The sequence below is a fragment of the Natrix helvetica genome (assembly GCF_964273705.1).
Source record: "Natrix helvetica genome assembly, chromosome: 7".
Classification (NCBI taxonomy): domain Eukaryota; kingdom Metazoa; phylum Chordata; class Lepidosauria; order Squamata; family Natricidae; genus Natrix; species Natrix helvetica.
The window spans coordinates 27,533,136-27,552,823 of NC_138558.1; the positions used below are offsets into that span (position 1 = coordinate 27,533,136).

Consider the following 19,688-nt stretch of genomic DNA (forward strand, 5'->3'; position numbering starts at 1 on the left):
ACTTTCCACATGAATTCACTTTGAGGTTTTATGGCTAAGATTCAGCATATTACCTTGCAATGCCCAGATGACTATAAACTGATATATAAACACCAGGGATTGTGAGATTTAAAGTAATTTGAAGCTGAAAAATACTAGTGAATCAGTGTAAGCTCTTTGATAGATCTAAAATAATACTTCAAATTCCTCCATTAAACATCCATTAAATAAATTAAGCTAAACTTGATTCACATTTTAATTTTATAGGGTTTAAATACAGCTTTTTGGAAGTTTATAAACTATCAAAACATTGAATTTGTAAAAGAGATGGGATTAGGTAAAGTGTGCTAATAATAACAACGAAATTTGCTTAAATAATTAGAATTGAGCTTGCTAAAGGAAATTTTATATTAGAAATAAATATTTCTGGAATCTGAATTAATTATTCTTTCTGCCATAGCACTACTGGGCTTGTGCCTTGTTCAGCAACACCAACCACATTTGGAGATCTGAGAGCAGCCAATGGTCAAGGACAGCAACGTCGTCGCATTACATCTATCCAACCGCCAACTGGGCTTCAGGAATGGCTGAAAATGTTTCAGGTAATAATAAGTTTCTTTAATTAGCTAATTGCAGTAATTCAGAATACCTTTTTTTGAAGCAACAAAGATGATTAGGGGACTGGAGACTAAAACATATGAAGAACGGTTGCAGGAACTGGGTATGTTTAGCTTAAGAGAAAGAAGGACTAGGGGAGACATGATAGCATTATTCCAATATCTCAGAGGTTGCCACAAAGAAGAGGGAGTCAAACTATTCTCCAAAGCACCTGAGGGTAGAACAAGAAGCAATGGGTGGAAACTAATCAAGGAGAGAAGCAACTTAGAACTGAGGAGAAATTTCCTGACAGTGAGAACAATTAATCAGTGGAACAGCTTGCCTCCAGAAGTTGTGAATGCCCCAACACTGGAAGTCTTTAAGAAGATGTTGGATAGCTATTTGTCTGAAACGGTATAGGGTTTCCTGCCTAGGCAGGGGGTTGGATTAGAAGACCTCCAAGGTCCCTTCCAACTCTACTATTGTATTGTATTGTATTGAATCTATTGCAGAATATGCAGAATATTTCACTACAAAGTTACACCACTTTACTTTTCTCTCTCTACCCTTCTCTTGAAATAATCAGAATTAATAATCTATGTGTTATGTGTATCCTGCTCTTTTTTTTCTTTTTTCCAGTCTTTTTATTATAATAAAGTAAAGGTAATATTTACAAAAGGTTTAAAAACCTTTTCAACCTATGGGTTTTGTCCATAAATCATAGCCAACTTTAGGGGGCAGTGCTCATCTCTATTTCTAGGCCATTGAGCCAATGCTGTCTGAAGATGTTTTTGTAGTCATGTGGCCAGCATGACATCACACTGCATTGGAGAGCATGTGGCAAAACACAGAAACACTTTATTTTCCCACTGCATTATATACTATCAAATTGCTAGCATGGAAGGAGCTGAGGCAAGTGATGGGAGCTCATTCCGTCATGCAGTGGTAGGACTTGAACCACTAGAGCACAGACCTTCTCCAGCATCTTTAAAGCCATTGAGCCACCGCACCTCTTTGATTATCTTCATTAAATTTGAAAGTCAAACATTACATTATAATGCAGTACACATTTAATTGGTCCTGTCTGGATGTATTTAATTAAGTGTATTTAAAGACACAGTACCAAGTATAAAACAAGGTGAATGGGCTTAATTACATTGGAGATGGTTGCATTATTGAGAAACTAGGTTAGACACAGATAGTCATGGAGAAAATCTATCTTAGGTGGTTGCTACGAATTAAACCTGACTTGATGAAATATAATAAAAAAAGATTAAAGTTTTATAGATCTTAGTTACAAATTAAAATGAAAGATTTCTACTTTAAAATACTCAATATATTATTTTTTTTAAAAAAAACACTTAATATAGAAACCATTGTGTATAGTACTGGTTTAAAAAAGATTAAATGCAATAACATTCATCCATAGAAATTAGCATGTTGTAATTTCAATTTTTAAGTGTAGTTGAATATAGTTACTGCCATTGAATATTTAAAAATATCAGTTCATCATGTAATATACTACTCTCTAAAAAACTAAAATTCAATCATCCTTATTAGACTATGTTGAAGTGTTATAAAATTAGTGAATAATAGTAACAAAATTAATATTTCTTGAATAATAGTTATATAATTCCAAAATACTTTAAAAAAATATACAGTCAAACAATTAACATGCATATTATTCAAGAACAAAAATGCATATTATTAAAACTGCAAGCATGTTTTGATTCCCTAAATATGTTAGAAAATGTCCCATGTAGGATTTCTGCTTCCTGAAAATCTCACCTTAATGCAACTTTCTTAAAATAAATATTTTTTTTAAAAAAGGTGAAGTGTCACAAGAGTCTGGGTGGAAGATAACAAAGCAAGAAATACCGAAAAACATACATGTACTAGATGTATCTCCAGGGTGAGCAGAGCATAATGCAACCTGGGTACTTAAATTGAGGAACTCTCCAGCATTCCTGAGATGTTCAAAACTAACTGACAGAGTCAGATTTGGCAAAAATATATCTCATACTTGTAAAACTGTATAGAGAATTCCCATAATACAAAAGAAACATAATTGTTCATCTTTAATGGACATTTGAGAATTGGGTAATCATAAAGAGAAAGCTATTTATTGTGGCAAACTTTAAATAGGATTGTTAATTGTTAATCCTATTTTTGAGTATAGAAGGGTGAGCTGATTCAATCATTAATATGTATCTTAATTTTAAGGTAATTTCAGTAATATCTTGCATGTTCAGGTATTTTGACAGCTAATTGTCAGCAGAATTTTCATACAGTCAGAGCAAGCATATAAAATGCTTAACCATCAGGGATTTAAATATCGTTAAATTATTTTCTGTGTCCATATAAGAATGACCTTATTTGCAGTCAGTGAACAAATTACGTGCTCCTAAATCTCAAATGATACTTTTTGATTATTGAATCTTAATACAATATAGCAATCTATGCTTATCAGTATAATTTGCAGACTCATGTTTAAGGAAGTACATTTTAAAGACTGAATGTGTGGCATTTTTCATTGCTAACGAACTACAGGAATCAATAATAGAACAGAATAAAAAAGTTGCAAGGGACCTTGGAGGTCCTCTAGTCTAATTCCCTGCTCAAGCAGGAGACACTAGACCATTTTGTACAAATGGCTGTCCAATCTCTTCTTAAAAACCTCAACTTTTGGAGGCAAGCCATTTCATTGAGTAATTGTTCACACCGTCAGGAAATTTCTCCTTAGTTTTAGATTGGATTTCCCCTTGATAAATTTCCCATCCATTACTTCTTGTCCTGCCTTCAGGTGCTTTGGAGAATAGGATGACTCCCCTCTTCTTTCTCACAGCCCCCTAGATATTGGAAGACTGCTATCAAGTCATCTCTGGTTAGATTAGATATACCCAGTTCCTGCAACCATTCTTCATACATTTTAACCTCCAGTCCCCTAATTATTGTTGTTCTTTTCTGCACTCCAGAGTGTCAACTGCGTGCTTCTCTCCATATACATGCAGTTCCATTAATGCAGGGGTGTCCAAACTTGGGAACTTTAAGACTTGTGGACTTCAACTCCCAGAATTCCCCAGCCAGCATGCTGGCTGGGGAATTCCCCATGCTGGCTGGGGAATTCTGGGAGTTGAAGTCCACAAGTCTTAAAGTTCCCAAGTTTGGACACCCCTGCATTAAGGACTACATGTTAAGTGCAGTTTGTCAGCCAGTTACGAATTCATCTGATTGTAACGCTGTCTAACCCACATTTAGGGGGAAGCTTTCAAAAAAGTCAAAATGGTAGTCACCTCCTTTGTTATCTGGGTTGATTGTCACACAAAAACACAAAGGAGTACAGCTTTGATCACATTGTTTATCTGCAGATAACAGATTAAAACTATGGATAAAACTATGAAAACAGAAAACTATGAATACAGAACTCCTGTTTTAATCTGTTTTCTTTTTATTTAAAGCTTTTAAAAAATGTATAACTGCACATCTGTTTTTGCTTACATTCTGCTAACTACAACTATTATGCTTGTGCCTTTGAGTCAGTATGGACTCTGGTGTCTATCTGGACAACTCCCTGCAGTTTTCTTGGCAAGATTTCAGAAGTAGTTTGCCCTTGCCTTCTTCTCAGGGCTAAGAGAAACTGACTGGCCCAATGTCATCATCTAGCTTTGTTATTAAGGTGGGACTAGAACTATGAACTCCTGGTTTCTTGCCTGCCTTATTCCTTAACCACTATACCAAATTGTTCCTCTTAAGCTTAAATGTTAGGTTTTTAGTAATTTAAGTGATCTTTCTTAGGGTTTAAAAACCTGGCTCTAATCCCAAACGGGTTGATATTTGTCACATTTAATGGGCCCTGTTTTATATTGTGTGATTTGTTAACAGTGTTTCAGTCTAGGATGCCTGTTGATTTAATATTTTTTGCTGTTTTTTGTTTATTAATTGTACTCCACTCTAAGTCCATTGGAGATAGCTGATCAGTGAATTGATTAAATAAAATAAGAATAAATACTTTCAAATGTTATAAAGAATTTCTAAGTACAGTTTATTTGAAACAATAGTATGAAAAGTAAATGTAATATTGTATCTCTCAGAGCTGGAGTGGACCGGAGAAGTTGCTTGCCTTAGATGAATTGATTGATAGTTGTGAACCTACCCAAGTGAAGCATATGATGCAAGTGATCGAACCCCAGTTTCAAAGAGATTTCATTTCCTTGCTCCCCAAAGAGGTGAGGATTCTTATTTAATATTGGGCTCTGGTTACTGTTTGACTATATAATCTATTATTTGCCACCCTTAAGCATTTCCTGACTAATTATAGTCCTCAATATTTTCAGCGTAACACTGTTAATTGGTGTTAAAAAAAGTCTGGAAGATGAAAACTGCTATGATTTAATAATGTAGTTCTTAACTTAAATAAAAATGCTTGCAAGACCAATGACTTTTTTTCATTGATTAACTTGCTTTTTGTTATAGTTACTTTTTATTTGTAGTTTTTTTTTGAAGCTTTGCAACTATTTCACAATAATTTAGATTAAATATTGTTGGCATTTAGCTTCCCAAAAGTTGCATATTTGTCTTTCCTGGGGGGCTAGTTTCATTTTATGTAACATAATCTCCTGTAGAGTTTGTTACAATTTTCCTTGAATAAGTAGACAATTTATTCAAATATATAAATCTTTATTGCAATCTTAAACAGAGACAAGTCTTATTCGTTTATTCAGTTTTTATGGCCACTTATCCATACATCACCCTGATTAGCTCACAAGTTTTAAAACAGAACAGTTAAAACAAAATTCTTAGCGACCACGTGGGGGAGGGTGGGTAGACAATTACAAAATATTCAATCATACTAAAGGGACTCTTTACGCCTTATCTCAGTGACTGCAGAAAGAACCTGATCTCCAGCGCTTTCTTTAAGGCAGATAAAATTGGGTTTGTGTAGATGTTGAAGGAAATGTTCCAGAGGGCATATACAATGACAGAGACAGCACACTTCATGAGTTGACATTGTTTAATAAATGAGACCCAAAGCATACTGATTTTGTTGGATATTATCAAATGGGCAGACAAAATAGGATACAACCAGTCCTGCCTCTTTATTATGCAGGTCATGTTAGATAAGCAAATCTGACTTCCCCCTTGATTTTGCTTGACAGACGCTGGCTGTGAAGGTTGCAAATAACTCTAGGATGCTTCAACCATTGTAAATATATGCCACTTGCCAAGAGCCTGAATTTTGATCATGGAACCATGGGGATGCTGCAACAGTCGTAGGCTGTGAGGACCAGTTGTTAGTCATTTTTTTCAGTGCCGTTGTAACTGAACGGTTGCTAAACAAATTATTGTTATTCAAGGTCTACCTGTAATAGTGTTACAGGAGGGTACCATGCGACAGCTTGCGACAGCCATACCATGTTGTAACAGTTGTAATTTCTGAGTGGTCTTCAAGGGTATCTCACATTGAGCATATTGCAGAGATTTTAATGGGAGGGGATAAGGCACAAGTGAACATGAGTAGGGCCTCACAATCCAGGAAAGGGTGCATTTGGCCTATTAGATGAATATATAAAAAGACCTTCCTAACCAAAGAGGTAATCTGCTCTTTGACCAGGAAAGAAACTAATATATGAGCTAGCTTTGACTGGGGAAATGCGACCCAATCCACAGATATAGTTGGTAAAGCCCCAGAAATATATAAACCATTCTTGCTAGATTGAGCTGCTCTGTAGTTAAAATAATTTTGCTTAAATGGAAGAGCCTGCTGTTATTTCTTCAAATCTTTTGCCTAAAAGTTAAATGTTCAGTTTACCTAAAATCCTTTCTCATAGAAGGATGTCTACAGTGCCTTTGAAGAATATCAGTAAAGTTGTCACAGGGATGTGCTAAGTATTAATTAGAAAGGAAAGATTAAATGGACAAGTAGGTTTTAATCATCTTTTAGTTGACCATTATTCTAAAGAATGCTTTATGTTTCAATTAATTTTTTTTTTTGCCAATCTGTGAAAGTAGGCTTGAAAAAATGTCATGATAATTCTGTGCAATTTTGAGTGTAAGCTTCTTTTGTCAAACACCTATCCCCTCCTAATTCCAATATCTTTTGGCAAATTTTAATGAACACATTTAACAGTACATCATCCTGTTTTGATGGATGTATTTTTAAAATGCATTAGCCAGTTTTGAACAGCCACATTCAGCCTATCAGGCATGCATAATAATAAAACATTAAAAAACACAATATTTCTATAATCATAACAGATCTAATCATCAAATCCAAACTTCATTTTTATGTTTCTCAAGGAAGAAGTCTAAAAATGGTTTCCAAGAAGAAACCAAGCCAGATAGGCAGTCTTTCATCAAAGTAATTAGTTTTTCTTTCTTGTCCCTTTTTCCTTTTTATTTAGTATTTTATCTCTCTTTGAAACTTAATAAAGTTGATTTTAATAAAGGATTTTTCTAGCCTAAAGCAAGTAGGTCTATGTTGGCAATTCATATTACTTCAGATATATTTGTTTACATACCTTACATATCATATATCATACTTTCCCCGGCCTTTTGGCTTAAATGAGATATTGTTAAAAATCTTCTCAAATTAAGATAGATTATATTCCCAGGATTCCCTTTGCCTAAAAAACATGTCTTTCATTTTGGATCCATTTTGTCATTTTATATCCAAGAGGTAATTTCTAATGGCCCCTAACTCTAATTTTCTAAACCAGCCTACAATTGAGAAGATAGGATTATGATTAATTCAGAAATATTTTGAATTTGTTATAAATTACTTTCCTTGCACTCATATATATCCCTTAAAGTGGAAGTGTTTAGAGTCTTAGACTTTACAGTTTTATTTTAGAAGTACTAAAATAAATTTAGAACTACTACTTTACTTATAATTTGTCCTGATTCTCAGAATGATTTTTGTTCATTTCTATGATTTGAGTGTGATTATAGTAGTATTTTTCTTTTATATTTATTCATTTATGTGCTGTCTCTTTCCAATCATGGTCTCATTTTTTCTTTATAGAATTGCCATGAATTAGGTTTTTAGCCTGTTAAAATATCTCAATACCATTAAGGACATTTAGGACAATTTACACATTTTACAGAGCATAAATTACCATATTAAGAGTGGAAGAAAATTGAAGTGCAGAATTATACATATTTTTGATTAAATCAAGGAAACCAAAATATATATTGCTTCATTAAATAAGTAAGGCAATAAAATATTGTTATATAGAGTTTTACAACTCAGGATCACCTCATAAATGAACTTGCATTTATTTTCAGCAAATAATTAGAATCACAGGTTATATTGTGCAGTTATATTGCAATCTGTTTTCCTCAGAAATAGTTCTTATCAATCCATTGTTTTAAATTAGGTCTTCAACTCTTATTATTATTTATATAGAAATTCCACTTATTCTCAAAAATTATAGTCTGTTCTACTATTTTATTATTTTTACCATAACCTGATGATTTCAAATACATCAGTAGTACCAATAGAGGAGACTAGTATGTAGTTCATGGTTGAACTGTCCTTGGTGCTTTCTGAGCATGGTTGGTTGCAGAAGTTTCATTCCCCTGCGGGGTAACATCATCAATGTGAGTGAGTATGAATTTGCTCCCTGATTAACATTCAGTAACTTCCACTACAAGTTTTGGTGGAAATGTATTTTTCTCCCCTTGGTAGTATCTTGATTAGGATATTGTTCTCTGCTTAAGTGTTTATCTGGTATTAATCTCTGTGTTAGGGTTCCAGATAGCATCCTCAATCAAATAAAAGTCCAAGGTTAGAGATTCCTCAAAGTTCCAATTTATTACAGAAGCCATGCTGGCACATATGGGAAAACCCGAATCTGAAAGCCTCCAGGTTTTCCCCATCCATTTGAAAGTTCAAGGCCCTGCCCCAGCACCCACATGTCCATCACATGGCCCAATCAATCACTGTCACAAAAGAAGATTCCTCCTATCCACGTCAGACCAGGTGCAGGGACACGATGACCTTGAGAAGGAATTCATCTGAGAATCCTCTGAGAAGGAATGTTATTTTGGCTATATATCTCCCATGCTCCATACAATCCCCCCTCCCAATTTCCCACAGTAGAATATGTTTGAATATGTGGCAGGCTTGAGGCCCAATACAAAGATGGTTTCCAAGCCTGACACTCTGCTTATTTGGATGTTGGATGCGGAAGAGGATGTGTTCTTGTTTTTTGGTTTCCTTCTTGGCTTTCTTACTGTCAAAAATGGGAGAGAGGGAGGAGGGAAGCACAGGGGCGGGGTGCATGAGTGGGGGTGCTCACATTACATTTTGACATTGCACACTTACATGCACATATGCACATTTCAGGCACTCAGCACCAAAAAGTTAGCCATCCCTGCACTACAGCAAAAGCACTAACAATAGCACTTACAACTATGTGTTATAAATGGCTCCTGTTTTGTATTCTTGGGCGCCTGGATCATTTACTTAAGATGTTTTGGAGGGAATTGTTTGGTTTTTGTGCTCTGGTGATGTGTGGTTATAATTGTCTGTAGGTTATTTCCGAGATATTTTTGGTACATTGTCCATTTTATACCTTGGGTTATAGCGGGTTGAGCGGTCAGGTACTTTTTGATAAATTTGTGTGATTATCCATTTTATTGGAAGATATCATATAGGCAGTCTTGTTTCCTTTTTCTGGTGTTCTCTGTTGCTGCTGTATAACATACAGATTCACTTGTGTGTGGTTGGATTGTTGCTTGGTAATGGAGCACTTGGTTAGTGAGAGTTATTTTTCAATAGAATTAAATTTCTAATTTGCCATTGTTTCCTTTGCTGATGAAAATATCCAGGAGTACTAGTGTGTTGATGTTTCCCTCTTCCCTTGTGAAATTTATTACTTTGAAGATGTTGATTGGTGTGGCTTCTCTAGGTCTTTCTTTTTTATTACGATGAAGGTGGTGTTTACATATCAGATCCATACTTGTGGCTATGTGTGTGGAATTGCTATAGTTTCCAGACATTGAATTATAATCTACTATGAGTCCTGAGCGTAGTGATCCCTTAAGTGTTCCTCTGATTTGTTAGTATATTTGTTTATCAAAATAAAAGTAGGTAGTTAGACAGAGGTTTATGAGGTCCATGATTCTAGGCATTTTGATCTTAGTGTTTTTGATTAGCTAGGGTGTGTTGAGTAGTGTTGCTGCTATTAGTTCTGGATCTATGGACATATAAAAACTATGATGTTGAAACCATAATTTCATGAGCTTCTACTTTTAGATCTTTGATTTTCTGAAGGCACAATAAGGGAGATTTGAGACTACCACTTCCCAATATAAGAAATCCAAGCTTGTTTGTAAGTTCTCTGGCAGTGTAGTATGTTGGGATCCCTGGTAATAATGTAATTGGACAATGAAGTATGTCAGCTTGTGTATTTTTGGATGTCCATAGAAGAGTGGCAGGATGAGTTCACTGTTTTTCATCCAACACTGTTCTTTTTTATTTGACTTTTCTTAGTTAGGTTATTGACAGTTCTCTTAATTGGCCTGTGCAGTGTTGGGTTTGGGTTTGCTGAGATGTAGATTTCTTTGTCCTCCAGGATTTTTGTATGTATTGCATTCTGTCCACAATAACCATGGTTGGTCTTTGTTTTTTGTGTGGATGGTGATGGTTTGCTCCTTCTTTAGGTTTTTGAGGGCTTGTTCTCTACTCTGCTTTGAATTGGCTTTGCTTCAGTATTTTTCTGGTCTGTGGTATGATTGATCGATTGCTTTATGTTTTCTTGGATTTCTATGGGAATTCCTGTAATGTTTAATGCTGCTGTTAAGATGGCAAAGAATTCTAACTGATAAGTAGTGTCTATCTTATGTAGTTGATACCTTTCTGGAGGATAATGTGCTCTATAGTGGGCAGCTGGATATGTTGACTACCTATTTGGGTTAAGTGTGTCTTTGCTTATTGGTTTAGTTTGTAAGTTTGATTTGAAGGTTTTCTCCCCAGTTTGTCTTAGAGATAGATGGGTTATCAGCATTTTTCTGTATTTTGTGGTTAGGGATTGCTCTAGTTTCTCCTTGAGATTATTTATGGTGTGCTGATGTTTGTGAGCATCTGTGATCATTAGCCACATCATTTATCAATTGTTTTGTTGAGTTATTTTCCATCCAGCTGTGCAGTTTATTAGAGGTTTATATCTAACTCTGGTGGGCAGGGCATGTTGTCGTAGGCATTCATGCAGAAAAATAGTCATTTCATAATTGAGGTTTGCTACATGCAATTATCTCCCATTTGCATGCCTTCTGAAGCATTTGACACCCATATATGATTCCAGTGGAGGAGAATATATGTAGCTCAGGTTTGAAAGGTGGCATCTTCAGTGTTCTCTGAGCTTGACAGAAGAGCGCATCCAAGTCACCCAGTTAGCTTTCATGCCTAAGGAGAGACTATATTTTTTCTAGCCTGATACCTTAACCACTAGATCAAACTGGCTTCCAGTGGTTTGCCATTGCCTCCTTCCTAGGGCTAAGAGAGACCCCAAGAACCACCTAGCTGATTTTATGTCTAATGCGGATCTCCTGTTTATAGCTGCTGGCTATAAATTGGCTTGTGAGCAAGCTGGCCTGTGAGCATCCCAGACCAATCTAAATCCAAAAACAGTATGGAATTCTTGGAAGCTTAGCATTCAGGTAAATCAGCCATAATTAGACCATTTTTATATACCGTTCAAACAAGACACTAGAAAAGCTAAGAAGGAAACAAAAAGATCATAACACATTTCTTCCAACAGCTAACACCAGATAAGCTGGAATTTCCACCAAAGAAACAATCAAGCAGAAAACAATATCCTAATCAAAGAACTACCAAGGACAAAACCACACCCTCACCAAAACTGGCATGCTACCAATTATTAATACGGGAGCAAACCACCTACACATTCATATTGTTGATGTTACCCAGCATAATGAAATATCCGCAAGTAAACAATCAAGTTAAAAGAGTGCCAAGGACTCCACATTAGTAGTAGCATTTGTAGAAGCCTCTAAAATTCAAGGCTATTTCTTCAGATTTTGGACACGTTGGGAAGATACAGGCATTATGCATGTTGTGTTTGTTATAATCGTTCTTTCTTGATTATATAAGTGAATATATAAAGCTCAATAAATTACCTAATTCTTTCAATGAGTTTCAACTTTCTTTCTTTTTTTAAATTTTTGTAGCTGGCTCTATATGTGCTTTCTTTCCTGGATCCCAAGGACTTGCTGCAGGCAGCACAAACATGTCGATACTGGAGAATTCTGGCAGAAGACAATCTTCTATGGAGAGAAAAGTGCAGAGAAGAAGGTACGGTTAAAATCTTTATCTTCTGAGTCTCATTGAAAAAATGCCTTTGGCTATGGAAAGATCATTATTTTGAATAGTTATATTTCACCAGCAATATAGAGCCAAATATATGTTAGCTTGCTACGTTAAATCTAACATACCAATAAATACAAATTCTGGTATTTGAGGCTGGAATTTCAGAATTCACCTGAGAGCTGCTGAACCTTTTGTTTGTAGATTCAAAGAACGGAAAGATTATTAGAAAGGAAAAATAGCATTATTTTAATATATGTTAAATCACAGTAGTATCTGCAGGCATGTGTAATTCAATCTTGTACAAATTAATCAACTTTAGATCTATTATGTTTATGTATATAAAGCTTGAAAATGAGTAATGGCAGCTCTGCTATTATACAGAAAATAGTAAATATTTAATTCAAAAAGTTTAAATGAGATATTTGAGATAACAGGAGTAAATAAATAAGAGTTCTAGTGTAAGGCTTTAAGATAAATTGGATGCATGATGGAATAGTTTTGAGTTGCATGACAAACAGGTGAGACATCACTAAGTATATTACAATTGGCAATAGTTTATCATTTTGGAAAGGGAGGGTAATGAAACATGCAACTAAAATCATGTTGGGTTTGTTTAAAATATATAGGAATTGATGAACCGTTACATATCAAGAGGAGAAAAGTAATAAAGCCAGGCTTTATTCATAGCCCATGGAAAAGTGCTTACATCAGACAGCACAGAATTGATACTAACTGGCGGCGAGGTGAACTTAAATCTCCTAAGGTAACCAACCATCTTTGAATAGACTATTATGAACATAGTAAAATCACATCTTAGTATTGGTCTGTTCTGATTATTTTTAATATTTAAGAATCTAACTTTGTTCAAATAATTTTCAAAAGTTCAGCTTCAATATTTTGTATTATCTTATCTTTTTCTCTCACATGTTATAAGTACTGCAGCTCAAAACAATGTTATCAATTCTTGTTATGCTGGCAGTTATATCCATTTTAATGCATACATGCAATTTAGCATATCCTATACAAAAAAGTATAAATGCTTCCATTTATATGTTAATTTTCCACAGTCAACAAAAATTGAATTTAAAAGTGAGCTGTGTTCAGTTTTCAATGCTATTTACTGAGAAATTCAAGTTAGAATTATAGTAGGTAAAACTGCTCAGAACACATCCATTTTCTGAACAAATGGAAGCTACTCTATATCTTACTGGTCTCTGTGTGGCTTTTCTTCCTTCCAGAGGCTCCTTAGCAGGAATGATAGCCTACATTAAGAGGATTTCTGCATTGTCAGGGTCTTACCAAATTTGGGGCACACAAACACACACACACACACACTTCTAAAAATAAGGCAAATTATAGAATGCAAAATATAACAAATCATCAGTTCCAATGGTGTTATCCTTTTGTGAACTTTGCAAACAGTTAAAGGTGCTCCTTCAATATGCCAAGGCATCAAGTTATAGCTGTAATTCAATGTGTATTAACAAGTTTGAATATTACTGTAAATATATGCCACTTAACCAATAGTGTTATGGTTAATCATAGCTTAGAGAACTTGAATTTTGATCATGATTCCTCACAGATTAAGTACTAAAAAATTCAAACTAGGAGAATATTTAACATTGTTAAATTGAAAAGCAAAATCTCCAGTTGTTTTCAAACCACAACAGATTGCTACAAGAATCTCCTAGGAAGATGTATATGTCCTACCTTAATATGTCATAAAGATGAAATGAACTTTTTCACAGTAAATTTAATACTGCCAGATTGTACTAATAGAATAATCATACTGCCAAATCTTCCGCTGTTTAAATAATTGCTACAGATGTTAATTTTGTGGCCTTTTTAGTTAAATTTATTTGTTTCTAAGACCCAGGATTAGTCCATAACTGTAGTGCATAATGAAAACTATGTTGCTGTATCTTAGTGAAGAGCAATTCAGTTAGGCATTATTTTATTTCAATATTTATTTTTACAAGTCATAATATAATAGATTTGTATTCAAAATATTTGATTAAGATACAGAAATTTTTGAGGAATGTTACTGGGGCTTATTAGAAAGGAAAAATAGCATTATTTTAATATATGTTAAATCACAGCAGTATCTGCAGGCATATAATTCAGCCTTGTACAAATTGATCAACTTTAGATCTATTATGTCTATGGAGATTCTCAGTCATCCAGGTCATAGTTGTCCCAGGGGTGCTTTTTCAAAAGGCAACTGGATTTCTTGTTTTTCTTTGAAGACATTTCGCTTTTCATCCAAGAAGCTTCTTAAGCTGAAAGAGCTTTTTGGATGAGAAGTGAAACGTCTTTCAAAAAAAAAGAAAAAAGGAAGTCCAGTTGCTTCTTGAAAAAGTATCTTTGGGATATTTAGATGTATTAGTTCCTCTAAGGGAAGAACTAGTTAGGGACTTGCCTATGCAAACATTATCATATGGAAATTTACATAGAGCTTGTGAAAGCCTTTTAATTTTTTTATGGAAAAAGTATGATATAAATTATTTCACCAGTGAATAGAGAAGTCTGCTTTTTTGAGCCAAACATTTTTGTCTAATTTCACAATGGGATTGCTTTTTTTTTCTTTCTCAATCCACTGAGTAATGAAACCCAGATATCAGGTTAGTAAAAAGTCAACAGAGTCTAAGCTGGATTTGTAATGTTGCCCATTTGAAACAGCCTATAGATAGAGCAAATAGAGTCACAATTCATAGTAGGAAAATGATACTAGAAAGAAGCATGGAAAGATAAATCATATTATATATTGCACTATGGCAGCTTGCTATGAGTTGATTGCTACTTGTTCACATACGTAAACTGGATTAAACAGCCGAGAGCTAAATGAAACACATGTTCCATTGTATGAGCAGAAATATATCCTAATTAAAAACAATAAAAACTACAATTTTTATTTTAATGGTATAATCAATTCTGGTTTTGTCTGAGATGTGTGTTTTTTTTCTTATATTGTTAGGTGCTCAAAGGTCATGATGATCATGTAATCACATGTCTACAGTTCTGTGGTAACCGAATAGTCAGTGGTTCTGATGATAATACATTAAAGGTTTGGTCAGCAGTTACAGGAAAGGTAAATCAAATATATTTATTGCATTTTCAATAAAGTTCACCCCAAATATATTCCTTGCTTTGCAAAACATGCTGGCAGTTTGATGTTTGTAATGCATAGTTCTATTTCCTCTTTTGTACTTTCCAATTCACTTCACCTCCCATTTTAAACCAGAGTTTCCTATTAATATATGAAGTGTGGTATTCTGCTTTATAACACAGCAGGTCCTCTTGCAAGATGGAGAACAAAACCCAATACCTGGGGCTGATATAAGGTTCATAACCCATAATTTATTATGCGTGTTTGAGTTCAAAAACTGTAAACTACTTCTTGAGCAGTGTTACTTGATCACTGTAATGTTGAAGTGGAGATTTAACACCATATATTGCACTACATATGCACTATTCTTTTATATGAATCCGTTATTGTCACTGGCAGTATATTAGCAGTTCTTGTTACCCTGTCCCGTCCCCCCCACTCTAAATGATTTTAACATAATTGTAGTCCATAAACAAAAAAAGTGCAATGTTACAGATAGAATGTGACATTTAATTTAATTTAAATAATACTTAAATAAATATGTGTTTATTTACAATAATCTGTGTGTCTCCTACTCAGAAGATGATGTAGCTAATTCATTTAGCACTGTTCACTAGAATTCAGACTACCTTTAGGGTGGTGGTTAAGCTACTAAACCAAACCAAATACACCATTACTAGAATTTAACCCATTTCATTTATTACAGTCTGGGTAATACCTATTTGAAAACCACTATATACTGTGCATTTTCAAATTCCAGTTAAATTGCCTTTCATATTTCCAGCACTTACACACAACTAAAATTAGTACCAGAAAGTGCCAAAGAAACAATAGGGCTATTCAGAATATTTTCCACCCAAGGCAAAGGGCATGTACCATATGTACCAGCCACAGTTTAGTTTTTAAGATTAGGTCACTGGCCAGAATGTTGACTTTGTTGTAGTTTATAAACATTATGAATCTTTTAGAATTATTCAAGCAAAATATTTAAAAACTATTTTCAAGTAAACCCTGTCTATCTCTAATTCTATCTCTATAGAGATCTACCTACCCACCTACTACCTAGTAATTTAAGATAATCCATATGGAATTTGTGCATGAAAATATCCCCTCAATTGTTGGTTCAAATTAATATATCAACCACTCATGAATATGATTCTGCCAGATTGCTGTAAGCCCTCTTGGAAAAAAAGAAATAAAATAATTGTGGCTTTCCTACATGCTTGTTAATTTATTGGAGTTTGCAATTTCTTAGTTTATACAAAAGTTATTTCAAAACAATTTGAGTGGCTATCCCTATTTAAGGGAGGCTTGAAAAAACTGTAATCTAACCAAATATTTATTAATATTCTCCGCAGAAGAGTGTTAATTCTAGCATGGTTTAGTGCTTTACCCTCTGTGTTCTTGGAAGGGAAATGCTTCTAAGAAATAATAAAGAAATGCTTTAGGAAAGTACTCTACATCTGAGTTTATCTGTTCTTATTTATTGGGAAGAATGATCAATTGGGAACAATGAATACTTCTGCAAACCTCTTTCGGTAGAGATGTTTGAGATATTTTGAGTCAGTCATATTTAATGTAGACCTAGTTTCAATTTTCATACATTTCCTCTCTAGCATAGGAGAATGGGCTGCACATTATACTAGTTATAAGGAGTTCTAGTTTCCCTCCCCTCGAGTTAGAAAAAAACCTAATGTCTAGACCTGTTGCTTTGGGTGCAGGACCCTTAGTTAAAGCCAATTCTGATTTGAAGTTAGGTCTGCCTTTGCATCCCAAGAATGTTGAGGTTTTTATATGTATACAAATGCACATTAGTCTATTAATCAGCAATGTACTAGAATTCTGAAAAAAATCAAAATAATTTGACTTAATGATTACATATCCATATCTGCATTGTGATTTTTTACTAATGTCTTTGTATAGAACAACATTTGTTTGTATTTATATCCCTGACTACTAGTTTACAGTGATTTATAATATTAATAAAACTATTAACTTTAGTGTTAATTTTTTAAAATTCTAAGATAACCAAATTTAAATCACTGTCATTTAAAAGTCTGTTCATTTTAAGTTTGGCTGTTTGAATGTTTTCAGCATAAGCGCACTGCATCCTTAAAGTGAATTTCTTCTAAGAAAAGGGGTAAGGCTGCAGCTGGGAAAATGTGTTTCTGCCTGTTGTCTCAGCCTGAGGGATCTGGATGCAGTAGTATTCTCAAACATATATTTATTCTTGGTAGTATAATATAGGTCTATAATATAAGTATAGAAGCTATTGTAATTCTAGTCTCATTCTCCTATAATTATGAACTCTTCCAACAGGTGAGCAACCCTTATGAGCCTCTCATCCAGGGACATAAGTTACTCCTGGATAGCAAAAAACAACAAAGTTTGAAAATGCAGTAATATGAAAAAGCAAGCTGTTCCTTTCTTGCACATGTTGCAAAAACATACAGCTTTATGCTGCTCCTGTATCAGATTCAAATCAAGTATATATTTCAATGTATCCCAGCTAACTTGCTGGTAGAGTTCCATAATCCATTTGTATATAATGGGACAATTGAAGAAGGCCAATGAGAAAATTGTTGTGTTCATGTTACATGGAGACATGACTATCTCAGATATCAGCCTGAACAATAATTTATATAGGTTAATCTGTTTTTTGTTTGTCTAAATGATAACCAGATTTAAATGTCTATTTTCAGTGTTTAAGAACACTTGTTGGACATACAGGTGGGGTCTGGTCTTCACAGATGAGGGACAATATAATCATCAGTGGATCTACAGACCGGACCCTCAAAGTGTGGAATGCAGAGACTGGAGAATGTATACATACGTTATATGGGCATACCTCAACTGTGCGTTGCATGCATCTCCATGAAAAAAGGTAAGCATTTATCTTACATCCTTTGTTTTGAATGTAACAAACATACTTCCAACATTTAAGTATTATATTTTATGTATATAGTTTGTTGAAGTTTTATATTTAATATAAAATATTAGACAACTTGCAAATATAAATAATTATGCGTAATACATTGTATTCTTTAGTTCATGTTCAAATTCAGAAAATCAAGTTTCCTGAGGAAAAAAACAGTATGCAAAAAAGAATACAAAGAGATGTGATAGAATAGTGCTCAATTTAATTATTCAATATGAAGACTCTTCCTGCTGGTTTTTTTTACTGTGTAGTTTCTAAGTCAAGGTTTTAAAATATAAGTCAGATCAATATACAGAAGCAGCTACTTTCAATTCATTATTAAAAGGTGTGACACATGCAAGTAGTTTAAACCTGGGATCATGTTCAATATGAATATTTTGTAATCAGGTGTTCCAAGTAAAATAATGTAATATTAAATAGAATTTACAACCATTTGTTTAGTGATCATTTGAAGTTTCAGCAATACTGAAAAAGTGACTTGTGACCATTTTTCACACTTACGACCTTTGCAGCATCCCCATGGTCAGGTGATCAACATTCGGATGCATGACAACTGGTTCTTATTCATGACAATTGCAATGTCCCAGGAGCCTTTTGATCACCTTTTGTGGCCTTCTGACAAGCAAAGTCAGTGGGGAAGCCAGATTCACTTAACAACCATGTTACTAATTTAACAACTGCAGTAATTCACTTAACCACTGTACCAAGAAAAGTCCTAAAATGAAGCAAAACTCACTTAACAGTTGTCTTGCTTAGCAACAGGCATTTTGGGCTCACTTTTGGTTGTAAATCGAGAACTACCTGTATAAAGATGTTTAGAGGACACATTTTAAGAGTCTTAATCTCAAACTTTATATTTTGATTCATTGCTAAATTCCATATCTCCTGATCAAGGCAATTTATTTCTGAAATCCAGAACTTACTGCAAATATATTTTCTTTTTCAGACTAAAAATCTGATTGTAATAGTTCAGTGAATTTTTTTTAATCATCTATAAATTGGGTCGATTTAAATGTCTGCTTAAACATACAACCCTGGATTTAGTCTGGACTAAATACTGCTAAAACAGCCACATTGTTTTTATTTTTCCACTTCCTAGAGTTGTCAGTGGGTCTCGAGATGCCACCCTGAGAGTTTGGGACATAGAAACAGGCCAGTGTTTACATGTTCTGATGGGTCACGTAGCTGCAGTCCGATGTGTACAATATGATGGCAGGAGGGTTGTTAGTGGAGCTTATGATTTCATGGTCAAAGTTTGGGATCCAGAAACAGAAACCTGTCTACACACCTTGCAAGGGCATACTAATAGAGTCTATTCATTACAGGTAAGCATTTTGTACTGTGCCTTCAGTATTCAACCAGAGTAATTTAATTGGTGCCTAATATTTGCTGTGCAGCCAGTACACCATTGGCAACTAAAGAGGTCAAATCATTTGGTCTATGCATTCTATATTTTCCTTTTTCTTCTTTTCCCTATTCATCTAATCTTTTGTGTTATGACATTGAAAAACAGGGCATGACCAGAGTGCTCAGAATTCTTGTAAAAGTGCCACAAAGCACTTTTACAAGAATTCAGTCCAGATAATCTGGACTGCGCTAGCTGTTCTGACTACACATCCATATATTTGAGGTGTTTCTTAAATTTAGCTCAAAGAGCTAAATTTAAGCATATCTTTTAAAGTTGAATAACTTGGGCAATTAATAATAATCATTTAGAATGAATAGGGATGTTTATT

At 34.3% G+C, this 19,688-nt stretch overlaps 1 protein-coding gene across 5 annotated transcripts in view; it reads left to right on the plus strand.

Annotated features, from left to right (window-relative positions):
- Positions 1-19,688, plus strand: part of FBXW7 (F-box and WD repeat domain containing 7) — a 122,079-nt gene that overhangs the window by 93,841 nt on the left and 8,550 nt on the right. For all 5 annotated transcript variants that reach the window (XM_081959609.1, XM_081959613.1, XM_081959614.1 and 2 more), the window contains 7 exons: positions 440-581; positions 4,668-4,802; positions 11,770-11,893; positions 12,535-12,671; positions 14,883-14,996; positions 17,717-17,898; positions 19,052-19,277. In XM_081959609.1, the coding sequence (XP_081815735.1) occupies positions 440-581; positions 4,668-4,802; positions 11,770-11,893; positions 12,535-12,671; positions 14,883-14,996; positions 17,717-17,898; positions 19,052-19,277 (1,060 nt within the window). The remainder of the gene's footprint in view (positions 1-439; positions 582-4,667; positions 4,803-11,769; positions 11,894-12,534; positions 12,672-14,882; positions 14,997-17,716; positions 17,899-19,051; positions 19,278-19,688) is intronic.